This window comes from Oncorhynchus kisutch, linkage group LG2 (assembly GCF_002021735.2).
Source record: "Oncorhynchus kisutch isolate 150728-3 linkage group LG2, Okis_V2, whole genome shotgun sequence".
Lineage (NCBI taxonomy): Eukaryota > Metazoa > Chordata > Actinopteri > Salmoniformes > Salmonidae > Oncorhynchus > Oncorhynchus kisutch.
The window spans coordinates 6,432,512-6,451,132 of NC_034175.2; the positions used below are offsets into that span (position 1 = coordinate 6,432,512).

An 18,621-nucleotide genomic window follows, 5' to 3' on the forward strand; every position below is an offset into this window, starting at 1 on the left:
CCTAAAAGTACCCTTACCCTACCAAACAGTGCCCTGACCCTACCAAACAGTACCCTGACAGTACCCTGACCCTACCAAACAGTAACCTGACAGTACCCTGACCTTACCAAACACTACCCTGGCAGTACCCTGTCCCTACCAAACACTACCCTAAAAGTACCCTTACCCTACCAAACAGTGCCCTGACCCTACCAAACAGTAACCTGACAGCACCCTGACCTTACCAAACACAGCACTGACAGTACCCTGGCCCTATCAAACACTACCCTGACAGTACCCTGGCCCTACCAAACACTACCCTGACAGTACCCTGACCCTACCAAACACTCCTCTGACAGTACCCTGACCGTACCAAACACTACCCTGACAGTAGCCTGACCTTACCAAACACTACTCTGACAGTACCCTGGCCCTACCAAACACTACCCTGACACTACCCTGACCCTACCAAACACTCCTCTGACAGTACCCTGACCCTACCAAACACTACCCTGACAGTACCCTGACCCTACCAAACACTACTCTGACCCTACCAAACACTACCCTGACCCTACCAAACACTACCCTGACAGGACCATGACCCTACCAAACACTACCCTGACAGTACCCTGACCCTACCAAACACTCCTCTGACAGTACCCTGACCGTACCAAACACTACCCTGACAGCACCCTGACCTTACCAAACATAACCCTGACAGTATCCTGAACATGCCCAACACTAATCTGACTGTACCCTGACCCTACCAGACAGTACCCTGATCCTACCAAACACTACCCTGACAGTACCCTGGCCCTACCAAACACTACCCTGACAGTACCCTTACCCTACCAAACAGTGCCCTGATAGTACCCTGACCGTACCAAACACTTTCCTGGCAGTACCCTGACCCTACCAAACATTACCCTGACCCTACCAAACACTACCCTGAAAGTACCCTGGCCCTACTAAACACTACCCGGACAGTACCAAACACTACCCTGACCCTACCTAACACTCCTCTGACAGTACCCTGACAGTACCCTGACCCTACCAAACACTACCCTGACAGTACCCTGGTCCTACCAAACGCTACCCTGACAGTACCCTTAACATACCAAACAGTACCCTGACAGTACCTTTAACCCTACCAAACAGCCCCCTCACAGTACCCTGACCATACCAAACACTACCCTGACAGTAGCCTGACAGCACCAAACACTACCCTGACAGTACCCTGACCCTACCAAACACTACCCTGACAGTACTCTGACCCTACCTGACAGCACCCTGACCTTATCAAACACGACCCTGACAGTATTCGGACCATGCCCAACACTAATCTGACAGTACCCTGACCCTACACGACACTACCCTGACCCTACCAAACACTTTCCTGGCAGTAGCCTGACCCTACTAAACACTACCCTGACCCTACCAAACATGACCCTGACAGTACCCTGGCCCTACCAAACACTACCCTGACAGTACTAAACACTACCCTGACAGTACCCTGACCGTACCAAATACTACCCTGACAGTACCAAACACTACCCTGACAGTACCCTGACCCTACCAAACACAACCCTGACAGTACCCTGACAGCACCCTGACCTTACCAAACACAGCACTGACAGTACCCTTACCCTACCAAACAGTACCCTGACAGTACCCTGACCGTACCAAACACTACCCTGACAGTAGCCTGACCTTACCAAACACTACCCTGACAGTACCCTGGCCCTACCAAACACTCCTCTGACAGTACCCTGACCGTACCAAACACTACCCTGACAGTAGCCTGACCTTACCAAACACTACCCTGACCTTACCAAACACTACCCTGACAGTACCCTGGCCCTACCAAACACTACCCTGACAGTACCCTGACCCTACCAAACACTCCTCTGACAGTACCCTGACCCTACCAAACACTACCCTGACAGTACCCTGACCATACCAAACACTACCCTGACCCTACCAAACACTACCCTGACCCTACCAAACACTACCCTGACAGTACCCTGGCCCTACCAAACACTACCCTGACAGGACCATGACCCTACCAAACACTACCCTGACAGTACCCTGACCCTACCAAACACTCCTCTGACAGTACCCTGACCGTACCAAACACTACCCTGACAGCACCCTGACCTTACCAAACATAACCCTGACAGTATCCTGAACATGCCCAACACTAATCTGACTGTACCCTGACCCTACCAGACAGTACCCTGACCCTACCAAACACTACCCTGACAGTACCCTGGCCCTACCAAACACTACCCTGACAGTACCCTTACCCTACCAAACAGTGCCCTGACAGTACCCTGACCCTACCTAACACTACCCGGATAGTACCCTGACCTTACCAAACACTACCCTGACAGTACCCTGACCATACCAAACACTTTCCTGGCAGTACCCTGACCCTACCAAACATTACCCTGACCCTACCAAACACGACCCTGACAGTATCCTGGCCCTACTAAACACTACCCGGACAGTACCAAACACTACCCTGACCCTACCTAACACTCCTCTGACAGTACCCTGGCCCTACTAAACACTACCCGGACAGTACCAAACACTACCCTGACCCTACCTAACACTCCTCTGACAGTACCCTGACAGTACCCTGACCCTACCAAACATTACCCTGACAGCACCCTGACCTTACCAAACATGACCCTGACAGTATCCTGACCCTACCAAACAGTACCCTATCTGTACCAAACACTACCCTGACAGTACCCTGACCCTACCAAACAGTACCCTGTCTGTACCAAACACTACCCTGATAGTACCCTGACCATACCAAACACTTTCCTGGCAGTACCTTGACCCTACCAAACAGTACCCTGACCCTACCAAACAGTACCCTGACCCTACCAAACACTACCCTGACAGTACCCTGACAGCACCCTGACCCTACCAAACACTTTCCTGGCAGTACCCTGACCCTACCAAACAGTAACTTGACAGTACCCTGACCCTTCCAAACACTACCCTGACAGCACCCTGACTTCACCAAACATGACCCTGACAGTATCCTGACCATGCCCAACACTAATCTGACAGTACCATGACCGTACCAAACACTACCCTGACAGTACCAAACACTACCCTGACAGTACCCTGGCCCTACCAAACACTACCCTGACCCTACCAAACACTACCCTGACAGTACCCTGACCCTACCAAACACTACCCTGACAGTACCCTGACCCTACCAAACACTCCTCTGACAGTACCCTGACCGTACCAAACACTACCTGACAGTACCCTGACCGTACCAAACACTACCCTGATAGTACCCTGGCCTTACCAAACAGTACCCTGGCCCTACCAAACACTACCCTTACAGTACTAAACACTACCCTGACAGTACCCTGACCGTACCAAATACTACCCTGACAGTACCAAACACTACCCTGACAGTACCCTGACCCTACCAAACACAACCCTGACAGTACCCTGACAGCACCCTGACCTTACCAAACACAGCACTGACAGTACCCTTACCCTACCAAACACTACCCTGACAGTACCCTGACCCTACCAAACACTACCCTGACCCTACCAAACACTACCCTGACAGTACCCTGGCCCTACCAAACACTACCCTGACAGGACCATGACCCTACCAAACACTACCCTGACAGTACCCTGACCCTACCAAACACTCCTCTGACAGTACCCTGACCGTACCAAACACTACCCTGACAGCACCCTGACTTCACCAAACATGACCCTGACAGTATCCTGACCATGCCCAACACTAATCTGACAGTACCCTGACCCTACCAGACAGTACCCTGACCTTACCAAAAAGTACCATGACCGTACCAAACACTACCCTGACAGTACCAAACACTACCCTGACAGTACCCTGGCCCTACCAAACACTACCCTGACAGTACCAAACACTACCCTGACAGTACCCTGACCCTACCAAACACTCCTCTGACAGTACCCTGACCGTACCAAACACTACCTGACAGTACCCTGACCGTACCAAACACTACCCTGATAGTACCCTGGCCTTACCAAACAGTACCCCGACCCTACCAAACAGTACCTTGACATTTTAACAATACAAGGATAGTTCACAAACGTAATATTAAAAATAAAAACAGTTATGGCCTAACTTAGGAGTGGTGACAGTGACATGTTTCCCTTCATTCTGTACATAGCCAGCTCAGAGCTCTCCAGTGAACTCTGTATTGTGAGCCTACCCACACCACACTGGATTGTGAGCTTACCAACACCACACTGGATTGTGAGCTTGCTACACTGATCCCTATAGCCTGCTGTATAACCAGGGTGAACCGTGCTGTATAACCAGGGTGATCCCTATAGCCAGCTGTATAACTAGGGTGATCCCTATAGCCTGCTGTATAACCAGGGTGAACCGTGCTGTATAACCAGGGTGATCCCTATAGCCAGCTGTATAACCAGGGTGAACTGTGCTGTATAACCAGGGTGATCCCTATAGCCAGCTGTATTACCAGGGTGAACCGTGCTGTATAACTAGGCTGAACTGTGCTGTATAACCAGGGTGATCCCTATAGCCAGCTGTATAACCAGGGTGATCCCTATAGCCAGCGGTATAACCAGGGTGAACTGTGCTGTATTACCAGGGGGATCCTATAGGCAGCTGTATAACCAGGGTGATCTCTATAGCCAGCTGTATAACCAGGCTGAACTGTGCTGTATTTCCAGGGTGATCCCTATAACCAGCTGTATAACCAGGGTGATCCCTATAGCCACCTGGATTACCAGGGTGGTCCCTATAGCCAGCTGGATTACCAGGGTGATCCCTACAGCCAGCTGTATAACCAGGGTGATCCCTATAGCCAGCTGTATTACCAGGGTGATCCCTACAGCCAGCTGTATTACCAGGGTGATCCCCATAGGCAGCTGTATAATCAGGGTGATCCCTATAGCCAGCTATATAACCAGGGTGAACCGTGCTGTATAACCAGGCTGAACTGTGCTTTATTACCAAGGTGATCCCTATAGCCAGCTGTATAACCAGGGTGATCCCTATAGCCAGCTGTATAACCAGGGTGAACTGTGCTGTATAACCAGGGTGATCCCTATAGCCAGCTATATAACCAGGGTGATCCCTATAGCCAGCTGTATAACCAGGGTGAACTGTGCTGTATTACCAAGGTGATCCCTATAGCCAGCTGTATAACCAGGGTGATCCCTATAGCCAGCTGTATAACCAGGGTGATCCCTATAGCCAGCTGTATAACCAGGGTGAACTGTGCTGTATAACCAGGGTGATCCCTATAGCCAGCTGTATAACCAGGGTGATCTCTATAGCCAGCTGTATAACCAGGCTGAACTGTGCTGTATTTCCAGGGTGATCCCTATAATGAGCTGTATAACCAGGGTGATCCCTATAGCCAGCTGTATTACCAGGGTGGTCCCTATAGCCAGCTGTATTACCAGGGTGATCCCTACAGCCAGCTGTATAACTAGGGTGATCTCTATAGCCAGCTGTATAACCAGGGTGAACTGTGCTGTATTACCAGGGTGATCCCTATAGGCAGCTGTATAACCAGGGTGAACTGTGCTGTATAACCAGGGGGATCTCTATAGCCAGCTGTATAACCAGGGTGAACTGTGCTGTATTACCAAGGTGATCCCTATAGCCAGCTGTATAACCAGGGTGATCCCTATAGCCAGCTGTATAACCAGGGTGATCCCTATAGCCAGCTGTATAACCAGGGTGAACTGTGCTGTATAACCAGGGTGATCCCTATAGCCAGCTGTATAACCAGGGTGAACTGTGCTGTATTACCAAGGTGATCCCTATAGCCAGCTGTATAACCAGGGTGATCCCTATAGCCAGCTGTATAACCAGGGTGATCCCTATAGCCAGCTGTATAACCAGGGTGAACTGTGTTGTATAACCAGGGTGATCCCTATAATGAGCTGTATAACCAGGGTGATCCCTATAGCCAGCTGTATTACCAGGGTGGTCCCTATAGCCAGCTGTATTACCAGGGTGATCCCTACAGCCAGCTGTATAACTAGGGTGATCTCTATAGCCAGCTGTATAACCAGGCTGAACTGTGCTGTATTACCAGGGTGATCCCTATAGCCAGCTGTATAACTAGGGTGATCCCTATAGCCAGCTGTATAACCAGGGTGAACTGTGCTGTATTACCAGGGTGATCCCTATAGGCAGCTGTATAACCAGGCTGAACTGTGCTGTATTACCAGGGTGATCCCTATAGCCAGCTGTATAACCAGGGTGATCCCTATAGCCAGCTGTATAACCAGGGTGATCCCTATAGCCAGCTGTATAACCAGGCTGAACTGTGCTGTATTACCAGGGTGATCCCTATAGCCAGCTGTATAACCAGGGTGATCCCTATAGCCAGCTGTATAACCAGGGTGATCCCTATAGCCAGCTGTATAACCAGGGTGAACTGTGCTGTATTACCAGGGTGATCCCTATAGGCAGCTGTATAACCAGGGTGATCCCTATAGCCAGCTGTATAACCAGGGTGATCCCTATAGCCAGCTGTATAACCAGGGTGATCCCTATAGCCAGCTGTATAACCAGGGTGAACTGTGCTGTATTAACAGGGTGATCCCTATAGCCAGCTGTATAACCAGGCTGAACTGTGCTGTATTACCAGGGTGATCCCTATAGCCAGCTGTATAACTAGGGTGATCCCTATAGCCAGCTGTATAACCAGGGTGAACTGTGCTGTATTACCAGGGTGATCCCTATAGGCAGCTGTATAATCAGTGTCCCTACATTCTCATAGCAGTTAACACTGCTAACATTGTCTTAACTGTTTTCAGGGCATCCCTGGGAATCAGAGTGTAATTTGAACCCTGACAGGAGAATGGTCTGGTTGATCGAGTGGGAGTTTACAGAGTTTGGTCAGTCCGAACATTCCAAACAGGTCAAGTGATTCCTCCTCTCCTTTGTTGTCCAGTTTAGTTTTTTCTAATTGGTCCATTCTTTCCAGAGCGAGAGAGTACAGTAGGGCTACCTAATCAAATGTATCGCCTCCAAAGGTTACACAAACGTGCCCAATCAGCTAAATTGGACAACAGAAGGAAGGAGAGACATGGGGGAAGACAATGATAAACAATGGTCCCAGAGAATGTCTATATCCGCTCATCTCTCTCTTCTGTCTCTCTCTACCTAACCTCTCGCTCTCTCTTTTCCGTCTCTCTCTCTGTCTTCCGTCTCTCTCTCTCTCTTCCGTCTCTCTCGCTCTCTCTCTCTCTTTCTCTCTTTTCTGTCTCTCTCTCTCTCTCTGAATGTGTGTGTGTCTCTCTCTCTGTGTAGCCTGCGTCAGAGAACTTTGACCCAATGTGGTTTTGAGGAGAGATGGGAATATGCACGGAACTCCAATGGCATGTGCACAGACACACACTGCACAAACTCACTTGGAGACCTTGCGGCTGGCAGGCTGGTGTTTGAACTGCAAATTTCCATACTCTGTCTCAGCTCCCTAGAAAGGGGAGAAGAGGACAGCGAGTGTTAGACATGATGGGTGGTATAAGGTGAGTCAATGTGCATAGTTAAGTTTTATTAACAATTTCCCAGAACATTAGCAATTTCCGTAAACAATTTTGTCAATGTTCATATTTTACAAAGCAGTGTCTGATATGATATCTGTCTGGAGAACAGAAGAACATGCACAACAACAGTGAAAAGTATATCTTGACACAGATCCCTCTGTGTCAGCTGATATCTGAGTCTCTCTCTGCTGTCTTGTTATTTTCTGGAATGTTGTTTTTCAACACAGTTTGTCAATAGACATATACTGTAGCCAGTCCACTTGGGAGAGGAGAACAATATATATTTGATTCCATATTACCCATATTCCTCTCTCCCTTCTATTGCAACCTCCCCCCCTCTCCCTCACCTTGTTGTAGGTCTTGGAGGCCTCTATGTACTCAGAGACGGCCAGGTAGATGAACTTGTACTGGGCTTCAGTCTGCACCATGCCTGACCGCTGGTCTCTCACCATCTGGATGCTCTTCTGGATGTCTATGTCACAGTCCAGACCTATGGACAATCAGGAAGTTAGAATCACAATCCACAACAAAAACATTGTCATTCTACAGTGATGACAGGCATTACAAGGATCATGGGACAAAAGAGCCATAATAAGATACAGTATAATATCATGAAGATCTGAAGAAATGCAAGAACTTTGGTACTGAAAGAGACTCACCTTTCGTGTCAATGGTCTTGATGATCATGTCGATCACCACAATGGTGCCAGTTCGGCCTATTCCAGCACTGCACAGAAACACAACACAAACAGAGTGGTTGTAGGGACAACTGTCAGTACAGTACAATGTGACTGGGCTCAATGCAATTCACTGAAATGAATTAACTGTATTGAAACAGAATTTCTAGAACAGTATTGATAATCTAAGTAATTCTGTGATCATGGACACATGGAGAGGGATTTGTCATGTTGTCACACTAACAGATGTCTCAGCCAGGGGATGACCACTTTACACACACGTGACTGTGACAGTTTGGTTATATTATAAAGACCAGTGGATTGGATAAGAACTTTGTCCCTATGGATGTCTTTCAGTGTAAAGAAGCTTTTGTCATTAAATTGTACTGCAACAGCCTTGTAAACACTCTATACGCTATTATGCTGTACTTATGTCTGCTTACATAACAAATAGTTATGGGACCAACAACATACAAGAGTACAAGAACCCTCTCTAGTCTTGATATCACAAGGGGAAAATTCCTATAGGATAAACTGTGAGTTGACTTAAAATGCTGTGTACCGCAACTAATCTTAACAACTAATCTTAATCCTGGAAAAACAACATCATCTGAAATTCTTATAATGTATTCTAGACAATGGAGAATGGATAGAACTGACACTTATCTTCCTGAATACAGCTGGAATATACCAAGTTTACAGCTGGAAGACAGCTAGAATATACCTGCAGTGGATGATCATTGGCCCGGCGTTGGCGAACTCGGCCTGTTTTGTGTTGACCTGAGTGAGGAAGCTGAGCACCCCTCCTGGCTCCTCGGGAACTCCATGGTCGGGCCAGCTCAGGTACTGGTAGTGCCAGATAGTACGGACCGAATCCGACTGGGACAGGCGAGGAGGGGAGAGGAACGAGACAAAGAGGGGAGACATGAGTAATACTGTAAACTCAGCTATTCTGTGACTGCAGTAGTGACCGAGGTGACAGGACAGTGATGATAATGGTAACAGTGACAACAGAGGTAACAGTGATGACAGAGATGACAATGGTAACAGTGGTGATAGTGATGATAGCGATAACAGTGATGACAGCATTAGAGATGACAGAGGTAAAAGTGTTAACAGTAATGACAATGATGGCAGTGATGACTGTGAGAGCAGAGGTAACAGTGATGACAGAGGTAACAGTGATGACAGAGGTAACAATGATGACAGTGGTAACAATGATGACAGTGGTAAGAGAGGTGATGATGGGTGGAACCAGCAGGTGGTACCTACCTGATCCAGAGGGGAGATATCCATAACCCTGATCTTGTAGTCAGTGGCATCTCTCTCAGAGACACAAGTGACCACATATGGCCCCACCTCTTTGGAGCCCTGCATTTCTGGCCAGTATGGCACGCATTTATTCTGCATAAAAAAACATGGAGAAATGGTTTGAGGAAAATGAGATGGGTAGTTTATACTATGTTATAATATTAAAATCATAGAATGTAAAAGAAAATGCTTTCAAATTCTCAGTAAAAGTTACTAACCCGTCCCTTCTCGACCTCCCTGGTTGTCATGACGATGACCCTTGTCCTCTCTTGCCACACCATCTGCCAGAAATCATTGACAGTTGTTGCAAGGCAGCCCTGACAGGCAATGTACACCTTCGGGTCACCGGACTCCTGTAACTTATTCTACAAAGAGATGGAGAAAGTTAGTAAAATATGTCAAATATTGTCAACATGGAGACAAAGCCCATTGCAATCATAGTCTTCGATCATATTATCATATTGATTAATATTATCATATTAATTAATATTATCATATTAATTCAAACATATTCATGTTTAGACTTGTTATGGATTCATAACAGAGGTTTATCATTTGATGTTGAGAATACAAGGTGACATAACATGTGCTTACTGTCACATAGTTGCCATTGATGTAATCTGAGCCAATGATATCGGGGTCTCCAGATGACAGAATGACCCTGGTCTCATCAACTGGGAGGAGAATAGGATGAGTGTAGAGATGGAAGGATGAGAGAGAGAGATGAGGGGATGTATCAGACAGAGATAATATAAATGGAAGAGAAAATGTGAAGAAGATTAAAGATAAGAGGCTATATCACTGCACTTTAGAAGTAGATGCTCTTACAGGGAAGGATGTTCTTATATCGGTTTTTGCTTTTGTTTTCTGGTCTCATCCCTTCTTCTCTGCTCTTCTTCACCTTTGTCTCCTGCTTTTGAAGGGTCTGAAAATAACAAGAAAGAGGGAGAAGGAGAGAGAGAGAAAGACAGTCATTGTAAGCTCAATACAATTTTATAAACATCAACAAGCATTCAATTACTTAACCAACAGTATAGAGGGGCCTTTAAACGGGTCACTTCTTGAAAATAAAAATACCCTCAAACAGCCATGTTTTTTTTAACCTTTATTTAACTAGGTAAGTCAGTTAAGAACAAATTCTTATTTTCAATGACTGCCTAGGAACAGTGGGTTAACTGCCTTGTTCAGGGGCAGAATGATAGATTTTTACCTTGTCATTTCTGGGATTTGATCTTGCAACCTTCAGGTTACTAGTCCAACACTCTAACTACTAGGCTACCTGCCGCCCCCATATTAACACATGTTTCATTTGTTCCACAGTACTGCCACAGGGGTTCCCAAACTTTTTCACTCTGGGCCCCCCCTTCCAGCATTGGGGAACATCTCGGGTCCCACGTGCACACCATGTCTATTTCTATGGGCACAAGCACTGTTCATGACACAAACTGTTCAAACCCCTCTTTGGACATTTCTGACAAGTTATAAATAGCTCTCTAAGGTCTGCAATGACTGACACGACAAGAGGAACTGATGATGCACTACCCAATTTCGAAATTGCACCTTGTGCATTCTACTATTACAACTTTCAAGAGGAAGTTTGAAACAGGACTGAGTTCATAAAAAAAATATGTATATATAATAATGTTTTTTTTCGGAGGGATACCCGCGCCCCCCATTTCGACCCCACAGTATGGGAACCATTTGACTACAGGAAAGAGTTTTCCCCCATTGAGCTCTTGAATCTACAGGGAATAAAGTCGGTTAGAGGTCCCTCTGGTGGAGTACTAGAGGGTGTTTTTATAGATTTTTTATTTAACCTTTATTTAACCAGGTAGGATAGTTGAGAACACGTTCTCATTTACAACTGCGACCTGGCCAAGATAACGCAAAGCAGTGCAACAAAAAACAACACAGAGTTACAGATAGGATAAACAAAAGTACAGTCAATCACACAATAGAAAAATCTATATACCGTGTGTGCAAAGGAGGTAAGGCAATAAATAGGCCATAGTGGCGAAGTAATTACAATTTAGCAAATGAACACTGAAGTGATAGATGTGCAGATGATGATGTGCAAGTAGAGATCCTGGTGTGCAAAAGAGCAAAAAAGTAAATAAAAACAATATGGGGACGGGGTAGGTAGTTGGGTGGGCTATTTACAGATGGGCTATGTACAGCTGCAGCAATTGGTAAGCTGCTCAGATAGCTGATGCTCAAAGTCAGTGAGGGAGATATAAGTCTCCAACTTCAGCGATTTTTGTAATTTGTTCCAGCCATTAGCAGCAGAGAACTGGAAGGAAAGGCGGCCAAAGTGGGTGTTGGCTTTGGGGATGTACAGTGAGATATACCTGCTGGAGCGCGTGCTACGGGTGGGTGTTGTTATGGTGACCAGTGAGCTGAGATAAGGCGGAGCTTTACCTAGCAAAGACTTATAGATGACCTGGAGCCAGTGGGTCTGGCGACGAATATGTAGCGAGGGCCAGCAGACGAGAACATACAGGTTGCAGTGGTGGGTAGTATATGGGGCTTTGGTGACAAAATGGATGGCACTGTGATAGACTGCATCCAGTTTGCTGAGTAGAGTGTTAGTGGCTATCTGTAAATGATATCGATGAAGTCGAGGATCGGTAGGATAGTCAGTTTTACGAGGGTATGTTTGGCAGCATGAGTGAAGGAGGCTGGGTTGGCGCCCCCCCCCCCCCTTGGGTTGTGCCGTGGCGGAGATCTTTGTGGGCTATACTCAGCCTTGTCTCAGGATGGTAAGTTGGTGGTTGAAGATATCCCTCTAGTGGTGTGGGGGCTGTGCTTTGGCAAAGTGGGTGGGGTTATATCCTTCCTGTTTGGCCCTGTCCGGGGGTGTCCTCGGATGGGGCCACAGTGTCTGCTGACCCCTCCTGTCTCAGCCTCCAGGATTTATGCTGCAGTAGTTTATGTATCGGGGGGCTAGGGTCAGTTTGTTATATCTGGAGTACTTCTCCTGTCCTATTCGGTGTCCTGTGTGAATTTAAGTGTGCTCTCTCTAATTCTCTCTTTCTCTCTTTCTTTCTCTCTCTTGGAGGACCTGAGCCCTAGGACCATGCCTCAGGACTACCTGACATGATGACTCCTTGCTGTCCCCAGTCCACCTGGCCGTGCTGCTGCTCCAGTTTCAACTGTTCTGCCTTATTATTATTGGACCATGCTGGTCATTTATGAACATTTGAACATCTTGGCCATGTTCTGTTATAATCTCCACCCGGCACCCCACATAGCCTGGTTCCTCTCTAGGTTTCTTCCTAGGTTTTGGCCTTTCTAGGGAGTTTTTCCTAGCCACCGTGCTTCTACACCTGCATTGCATGCTGTTGGGGTTTTAGGCTGGGTTTCTGTACAGCACTTTGAGATATCAGCTGATGTACGAAGGGCTACATAAATATATTTGATTTGATTTGATTTGTTGCAAAATAGGAAGCCAATTCTAGATTTAATTTTGGATTGGAGATGCTTGATATGAGTCTGGAAGGAGAGTTTACAGTCTACCCAGACACCTAGGTATTTGTAGTTGTCCACATATTCTAAGTCAGAACCGTCATGAGTAGTGATGCTAGTCGGGCGGGCGTTGGCAGCGATCAGTTGAAGAGCATGCATTTAGTTTTACTTGCATTTAAGAGCAGTTGGAGGCCACGGAAGGAGTGTTGTATGGCATTGAAGCTCGTTTGGAGGTTTGTTAACACAGTGTCCAAAGAAGGGCCAGATGTATACAGAATGGTGTCGTCTGCGTAGGAATCACCCGCAGCAAGAGCGACATCATTGATATATACAGAGAAAAGAGTCAGCCCAGAATTGAACCATGTGGCACCCCCATAGAGACTGCCAGAGGTCCGAACTACAGGCCCTCCGATTTGACACACTAAACTCTATCTGAGAAGTAGTTGGTGAACCAGGCGAGGCAGTCATTTGAGAAACCAAGGCTATTGAGTCTGCTGATAAGAATACGGTGATTGACAGAGTCAAAAGCCTTGGCCAGGTCGATGAAGACGGCTGCACAGTACTGTCTTTTATCGATGGAGGTTATGATATCGTTTACTACCTTGAGCGTGGCTGAGGTACACCCGTGACCGGCTCGGAAACCAGATTGCACAGCGAAGATGGTACGGTGGCATTCGAAATTGTCAGTGATCTGTTTGTTAACTGGGCTTTCGAAGACTTTTGAAAGACAGGGCAGGATGGGTATAGGTCTGTAACAGTTTGGGTCTAGAGTGTCACCCCCTTTGAAGAGGAGGATGACCGCGGCAGCTTTCCAGTCTTTTGGAATCTCGGACGAGTCTCTAATGCGGCTGAAATAATTACATATAGGTATTTTTATTTTTTGATTTCACCTTTATTTAACCAGGTCGTCCAGTTGAGAACACCTTTATTTAACCAGGTCGTCCAGTTGAGAACACCTTTATTTAACCAGGTCGTCCAGTTGAGAACACCTTTATTTAACCAGGTCGTCCAGTTGAGAACAAGTTCTCATTTACAACTGCGACCTGGCCAAGATAAAGCAAAGCAGTGCGACAAAAACAACAACACAGAGTTACACATAAACAAACGTACAGTCAATAACACAATGCAAAAATAGAACTGTGTACAGTGTGTGCAAATGTAGAAGAGTAGGGAGGTAGGTAATAAATAGGCCATAGAGGCAAAAAATTATTACAATTTAGCATTAACACTGGAGTGATAGATGTGCAGATGATGATGTGCAAGTTGAGATACTGGGGTGCAAAAGAGCAAGAGGGTAAGTAATAATATGGGGATGAGGTAGTTGGGTGTGCTATTTACAGATTGGCTGTGTACAGGTACAGTGATCGGTAAGCTGCTCTGACAGCTGATGCTTAAAGTTAGAGAGGAAGATATAAGACTCCAGCTTCAGAGATTTTTGCAATTCGTTCCAGTCATGGGCAGCAGAGAACTGGAAGGAAAGGCAGCGAAAGGAAGAGTATGTGGGGACAAGGCTATACAGTTTAGTTGATAAACCCTATCTTGATTTGAGTGACTTCAGTTGTTTTTACCTTGAGCCATTTCAGGTAATCAAAGTGAGAGTGATGACTATATGATGGGAGCTTGGGTGTGATCCTGACTACATGATGGGTGTTTGAGAGTAATCCTGACTACATGATGGGAGTTTGAGAGTAATCCTGACTACATGATGGGAGTTTGAGAGTAATCCTGACTACATGATGGGAGTTTGAGAGTAATCCTGACTACATGATGGGAGTTTGAGAGTAATCCTGACCACATGATGGGAGTTTGAGAGTAATCCTGACTACATGATGGGAGTTTGAGAGTAATCCTGACTACATGATGGGAGTTTGAGAATAATCCTGACTACATGATGGGAGCTTGGGTGTGATCCTGACTACATGATGGGAGCTTGGGTGTGATCCTGACTACAGGATGGGAGCTTGGATATGATCCTGACTACAGGATAGGAGCTTGGGTGTGATCCTGACTACAGGATAGGAGCTTGGGTGTGATCCTGACTACAGGATAGGAGCTTGGGTGTGATCCTGACTACAGGATAGGAGCTTGGGTATGATCCTGACTACAGGATAGGAGCTTGGGTGTGATCCTGACTGCAGGATAGGAGCTTGGGTGTGATCCTGACTGCAGGATAGGAGGTTGGGTGTGATCCTGACTACAGGATAGGAGCTTGGGTGTGATCCTGACTACAGGATAGGAGCTTGGGTGTGATCTTGACTACACGATAGGAGCTTGGGTGTGATCCTGACTACAGGATAGGAGCTTGGGTGTGATCCTGACTACAGGATAGGAGCTTGGGTGTGATCCTGACTACAGGATAGGAGCTTGGGTGTGATCCTGACTACAGGATAGGAGCTTGGGTGTGATCCTGACTACAGGATAGGAGTTGGGTGTGATCCTGACTACAGGATAGGAGTTGGGTGTGATCCTGACTGCAGGATAGGAGCTTGAAGTAATCCTGACTATCTGATTATGAGAGGTTTAATTCTTGATGCCCTAGGGATAACTACTATACCAAGAGGTACTAGTACCAAGAAATCTTGATTTTCTTAGCCAGAAATTATACTTTTTAGTTAACGTTGGAGAGAGCTTTTAAATTTATACCCTCACCAGATAGGTCACTATCTAACTCACATCCAAGTTAGCCCATAGTATCTTTGACGAGATTTACAGTGATTTAACGCCCAAAACCACTCCCCTTTCCCGGAATAAATACTGTATATTCGGAAAGTATTCAGACCCCTTTACTTTTTCCACATTTTGTTATGTTACAGCCTTATTCTGAAATTGATTAAATAAATAGAAAAATACTCATCAATCTACACACAATACCCCATAAAGACAAAGCGAAAACATTTTCTCTTTTTTTTTTAGCAAATTTATCACAAATAATAAACAGAAATACCATATTTACATATGTATTCAGAGCCTTTGCTATGAGACTCAAAAATTGAGCTCAGGTGTATCCTGTTTCCAATTATCATTCTTGAGATGTTTCTACAACTTGATTGGAGTCCAACTGAGGTAAATTCAATTGATTGGACATTTCTGCAGCATTGAAGGTCCCCAAGAACATAGTGCCCTCTATCATTCTTAAATAGAAGAAGTTTGAATCACCAAGATTCTTCCTAGAGCTGGCTGCCTGGCAAAACTGAGCAATTGGGGGTGAAGGGCCTTGGTCAGGGAGGTGACCAAGAACCCGATGGTCACTCTGACAGAGATCCAGAGTTCCTCTGTGGAGATGGGAGAACCTTCCAGAAGGACAACCATCTCTGTAGCACTCCACCAATCAGGCCTTCGTGGTAGAGAGGCCAGACGGAAGCCAGTCCTCAGTAAAAGGCAAATGATAGCCCGCTTGGAGTTTGCCAAAAGGCACCTAAAGACTCTCAGACCATGAGAAACAAGATTTTCTGGTCTGATGAAACCAAGATTGAACTTTAGGCCTGAATGCCAAGCGTCACGTCTGGAGAAAACCTGGCACCATCCCTACGGTGAAGCATAGTGGTGGCAGCATCATGCAGTGGGGATGTTTTTCAGCAGCAGGGACTGGGAGATTAGTCAGGATTGAGGGAAAAATCAACGGAGCAAAGTACAGAGAAATTCTTGATGAAAACCTGCTCCAGAGTACTCAGGACCTCAGACTGGGGTGAAGGTTCACCTTCCAACAGCACAATGACCCTAAGCACACAGCCAAGACAACGCATGAGTGGCTTCAGGACAAGTCTCTGAATGGCCTTGAGTGGCCCAGCCAGAGCCTGGACTTGAACCCAATCGAACATCTCTAGTGAGACATGAAAATAGCTGTGCTTGAGAGGATCTGCAGAGAAGAATGGGAGAAACTCCCCAAATACAGGTGTGCCAAGCGTGTAGCGTCATACAAGAAGACTCGAGGCTGTAATCGCTGCCAAAGTTATTTCAAAAAAGCACTGAGTAAAGGGTCTGAATACTTATGTAAATGTGATATAAGTTTTTTATTTTGAATACATTTGCACACAAAAAAAGTGTTTTGCTATGTCATTATGGGGTATTGTGTGTACAACTTGTGTGTACAACCTGTATTGCCTTATAACCTGTCCTGACCCCTGACCCCTGGTGGAAGCTGCTGCTAGTGCTAATCCAGTCCCCTGGATATGAGGGGAGTTTCAGTGAGGTTCTTAATCAGCATCATCAGCCCCTCTCATCCTGTATTTTAGCCTGTGTCAGCTCAGGTGAACTCTAATTGGTCTAAAGGATTGGGATTACACATACATCCAGTGTTTACTATTTCACTGGGCTAGAACAAAAGCCTGCATGTGTACTCCAGGACCAGAGTAACCTAACCTCACAGTCTTGAGGGAAGGGATTGACTGTAAAAATCCCAAACATAGATTCACTCAACCCAGCTGTGACAACTCAAAATCTGTTCAGGAATACCTTCAGGAGAATGAGTTAATGTTTAAAGACATGCAAATCCCCATTCCCAGTATTTGTGGAATACTGACATACTGTATTACTATGAATACATTCATGAATGCTCTATAAATATGGCATGTTTATTATGTGTTATGTATTCTTTATAAACATACAGATAATGTACATTCATTACCCATATTTTTTTTACCATTTGAAAAGTTATTTTTAATGTGCTGTTAAAGCAGTTTGGAATTAGTGTTTGACAATTTCTAATCTCTCGTGGCCAGACTCTTTAGCATCTAACACAATTATGCAAGGTTTTGTTGTGGGTTTCTGAGATTAGACAATTGAGACAGAGGCCTCAAATAGCAGTACCATATGCTACCACATGGTGGTAGTAAAAATGTTTCCTATGGCTGTAGTAGTGAGACCTTTAACCATTTGATTATAGTTTTTCCTTGCAACACTCTCACTTTGACTTGTCTAACGGAACATGTTTCACCATGTTGCACAAGAGCAAAGGCACATTACATACACAGCTTATATGACCAACTAAAGCATCAAACACAGACACAGTTTCATGCTGACTACACCGGGCGCGCATGTTGATTTTGTCCATCCACACCAGACGAGATCAGAGGACGCAGGTTAAAATATCAAAACGAACTCTGATCCAACTATATTAATTTGGGGACAGGTCGAAAAGCATTAAACATTCATGGCAATTTAGCTAGCTATCTTGCTGTTGCTGGCTAATTTGTCCTGGGATATAAACATTCAATTGTTATTTTACCTGAAATGCACAAGGTCTCCTACTCTTACAATTATTCCACAGATAAAAGGGTAAACTGAGTTAATTTCTAGTAATCTCTCCTCCTTCAGGCTTCTTCTTTGGACTTTATATGGCGGGTGCTAAACAACTTTGAGGTGCATTACCACTACCAACTGGACTGGAGTGTGGACCTCAGTTAATCTTTCAATCACCTACATGGGTATATGCTCCTAAAAACCAATGAGGAGATGGGAGAGATTGGATTTGCAGCTCGTCAAGCATCACAAATATTGACAAGTTCTATTTTAGCGCCTGGCTATGCAGACGCTCGTTCCGATGCAATGATTGAACAACATGTATGTGTTCATTTATTTTGCAAAGCTGGTGTGGTCAGCATGTAAGAAATTTGGCCTCAGAAAA

At 45.7% G+C, this 18,621-nt stretch overlaps 1 protein-coding gene across 5 annotated transcripts in view; it reads right to left on the reverse strand.

Annotated features, from left to right (window-relative positions):
- LOC109906269 (protein tyrosine phosphatase non-receptor type 6) overlaps window positions 1-18,621 on the reverse strand; it is a 42,466-nt gene that overhangs the window by 3,830 nt on the left and 20,015 nt on the right. For all 5 annotated transcript variants that reach the window (XM_031786056.1, XM_031786070.1, XM_031786066.1 and 2 more), the window contains 8 exons: window positions 10,362-10,458; window positions 10,128-10,207; window positions 9,752-9,898; window positions 9,495-9,626; window positions 8,947-9,101; window positions 8,205-8,272; window positions 7,893-8,035; window positions 7,411-7,475 (listed from right to left, as the gene is read on the reverse strand). In XM_031786056.1, coding sequence (XP_031641916.1) covers window positions 7,411-7,475; window positions 7,893-8,035; window positions 8,205-8,272; window positions 8,947-9,101; window positions 9,495-9,626; window positions 9,752-9,898; window positions 10,128-10,207; window positions 10,362-10,458 — 887 coding nt within the window. The remainder of the gene's footprint in view (window positions 1-7,410; window positions 7,476-7,892; window positions 8,036-8,204; window positions 8,273-8,946; window positions 9,102-9,494; window positions 9,627-9,751; window positions 9,899-10,127; window positions 10,208-10,361; window positions 10,459-18,621) is intronic.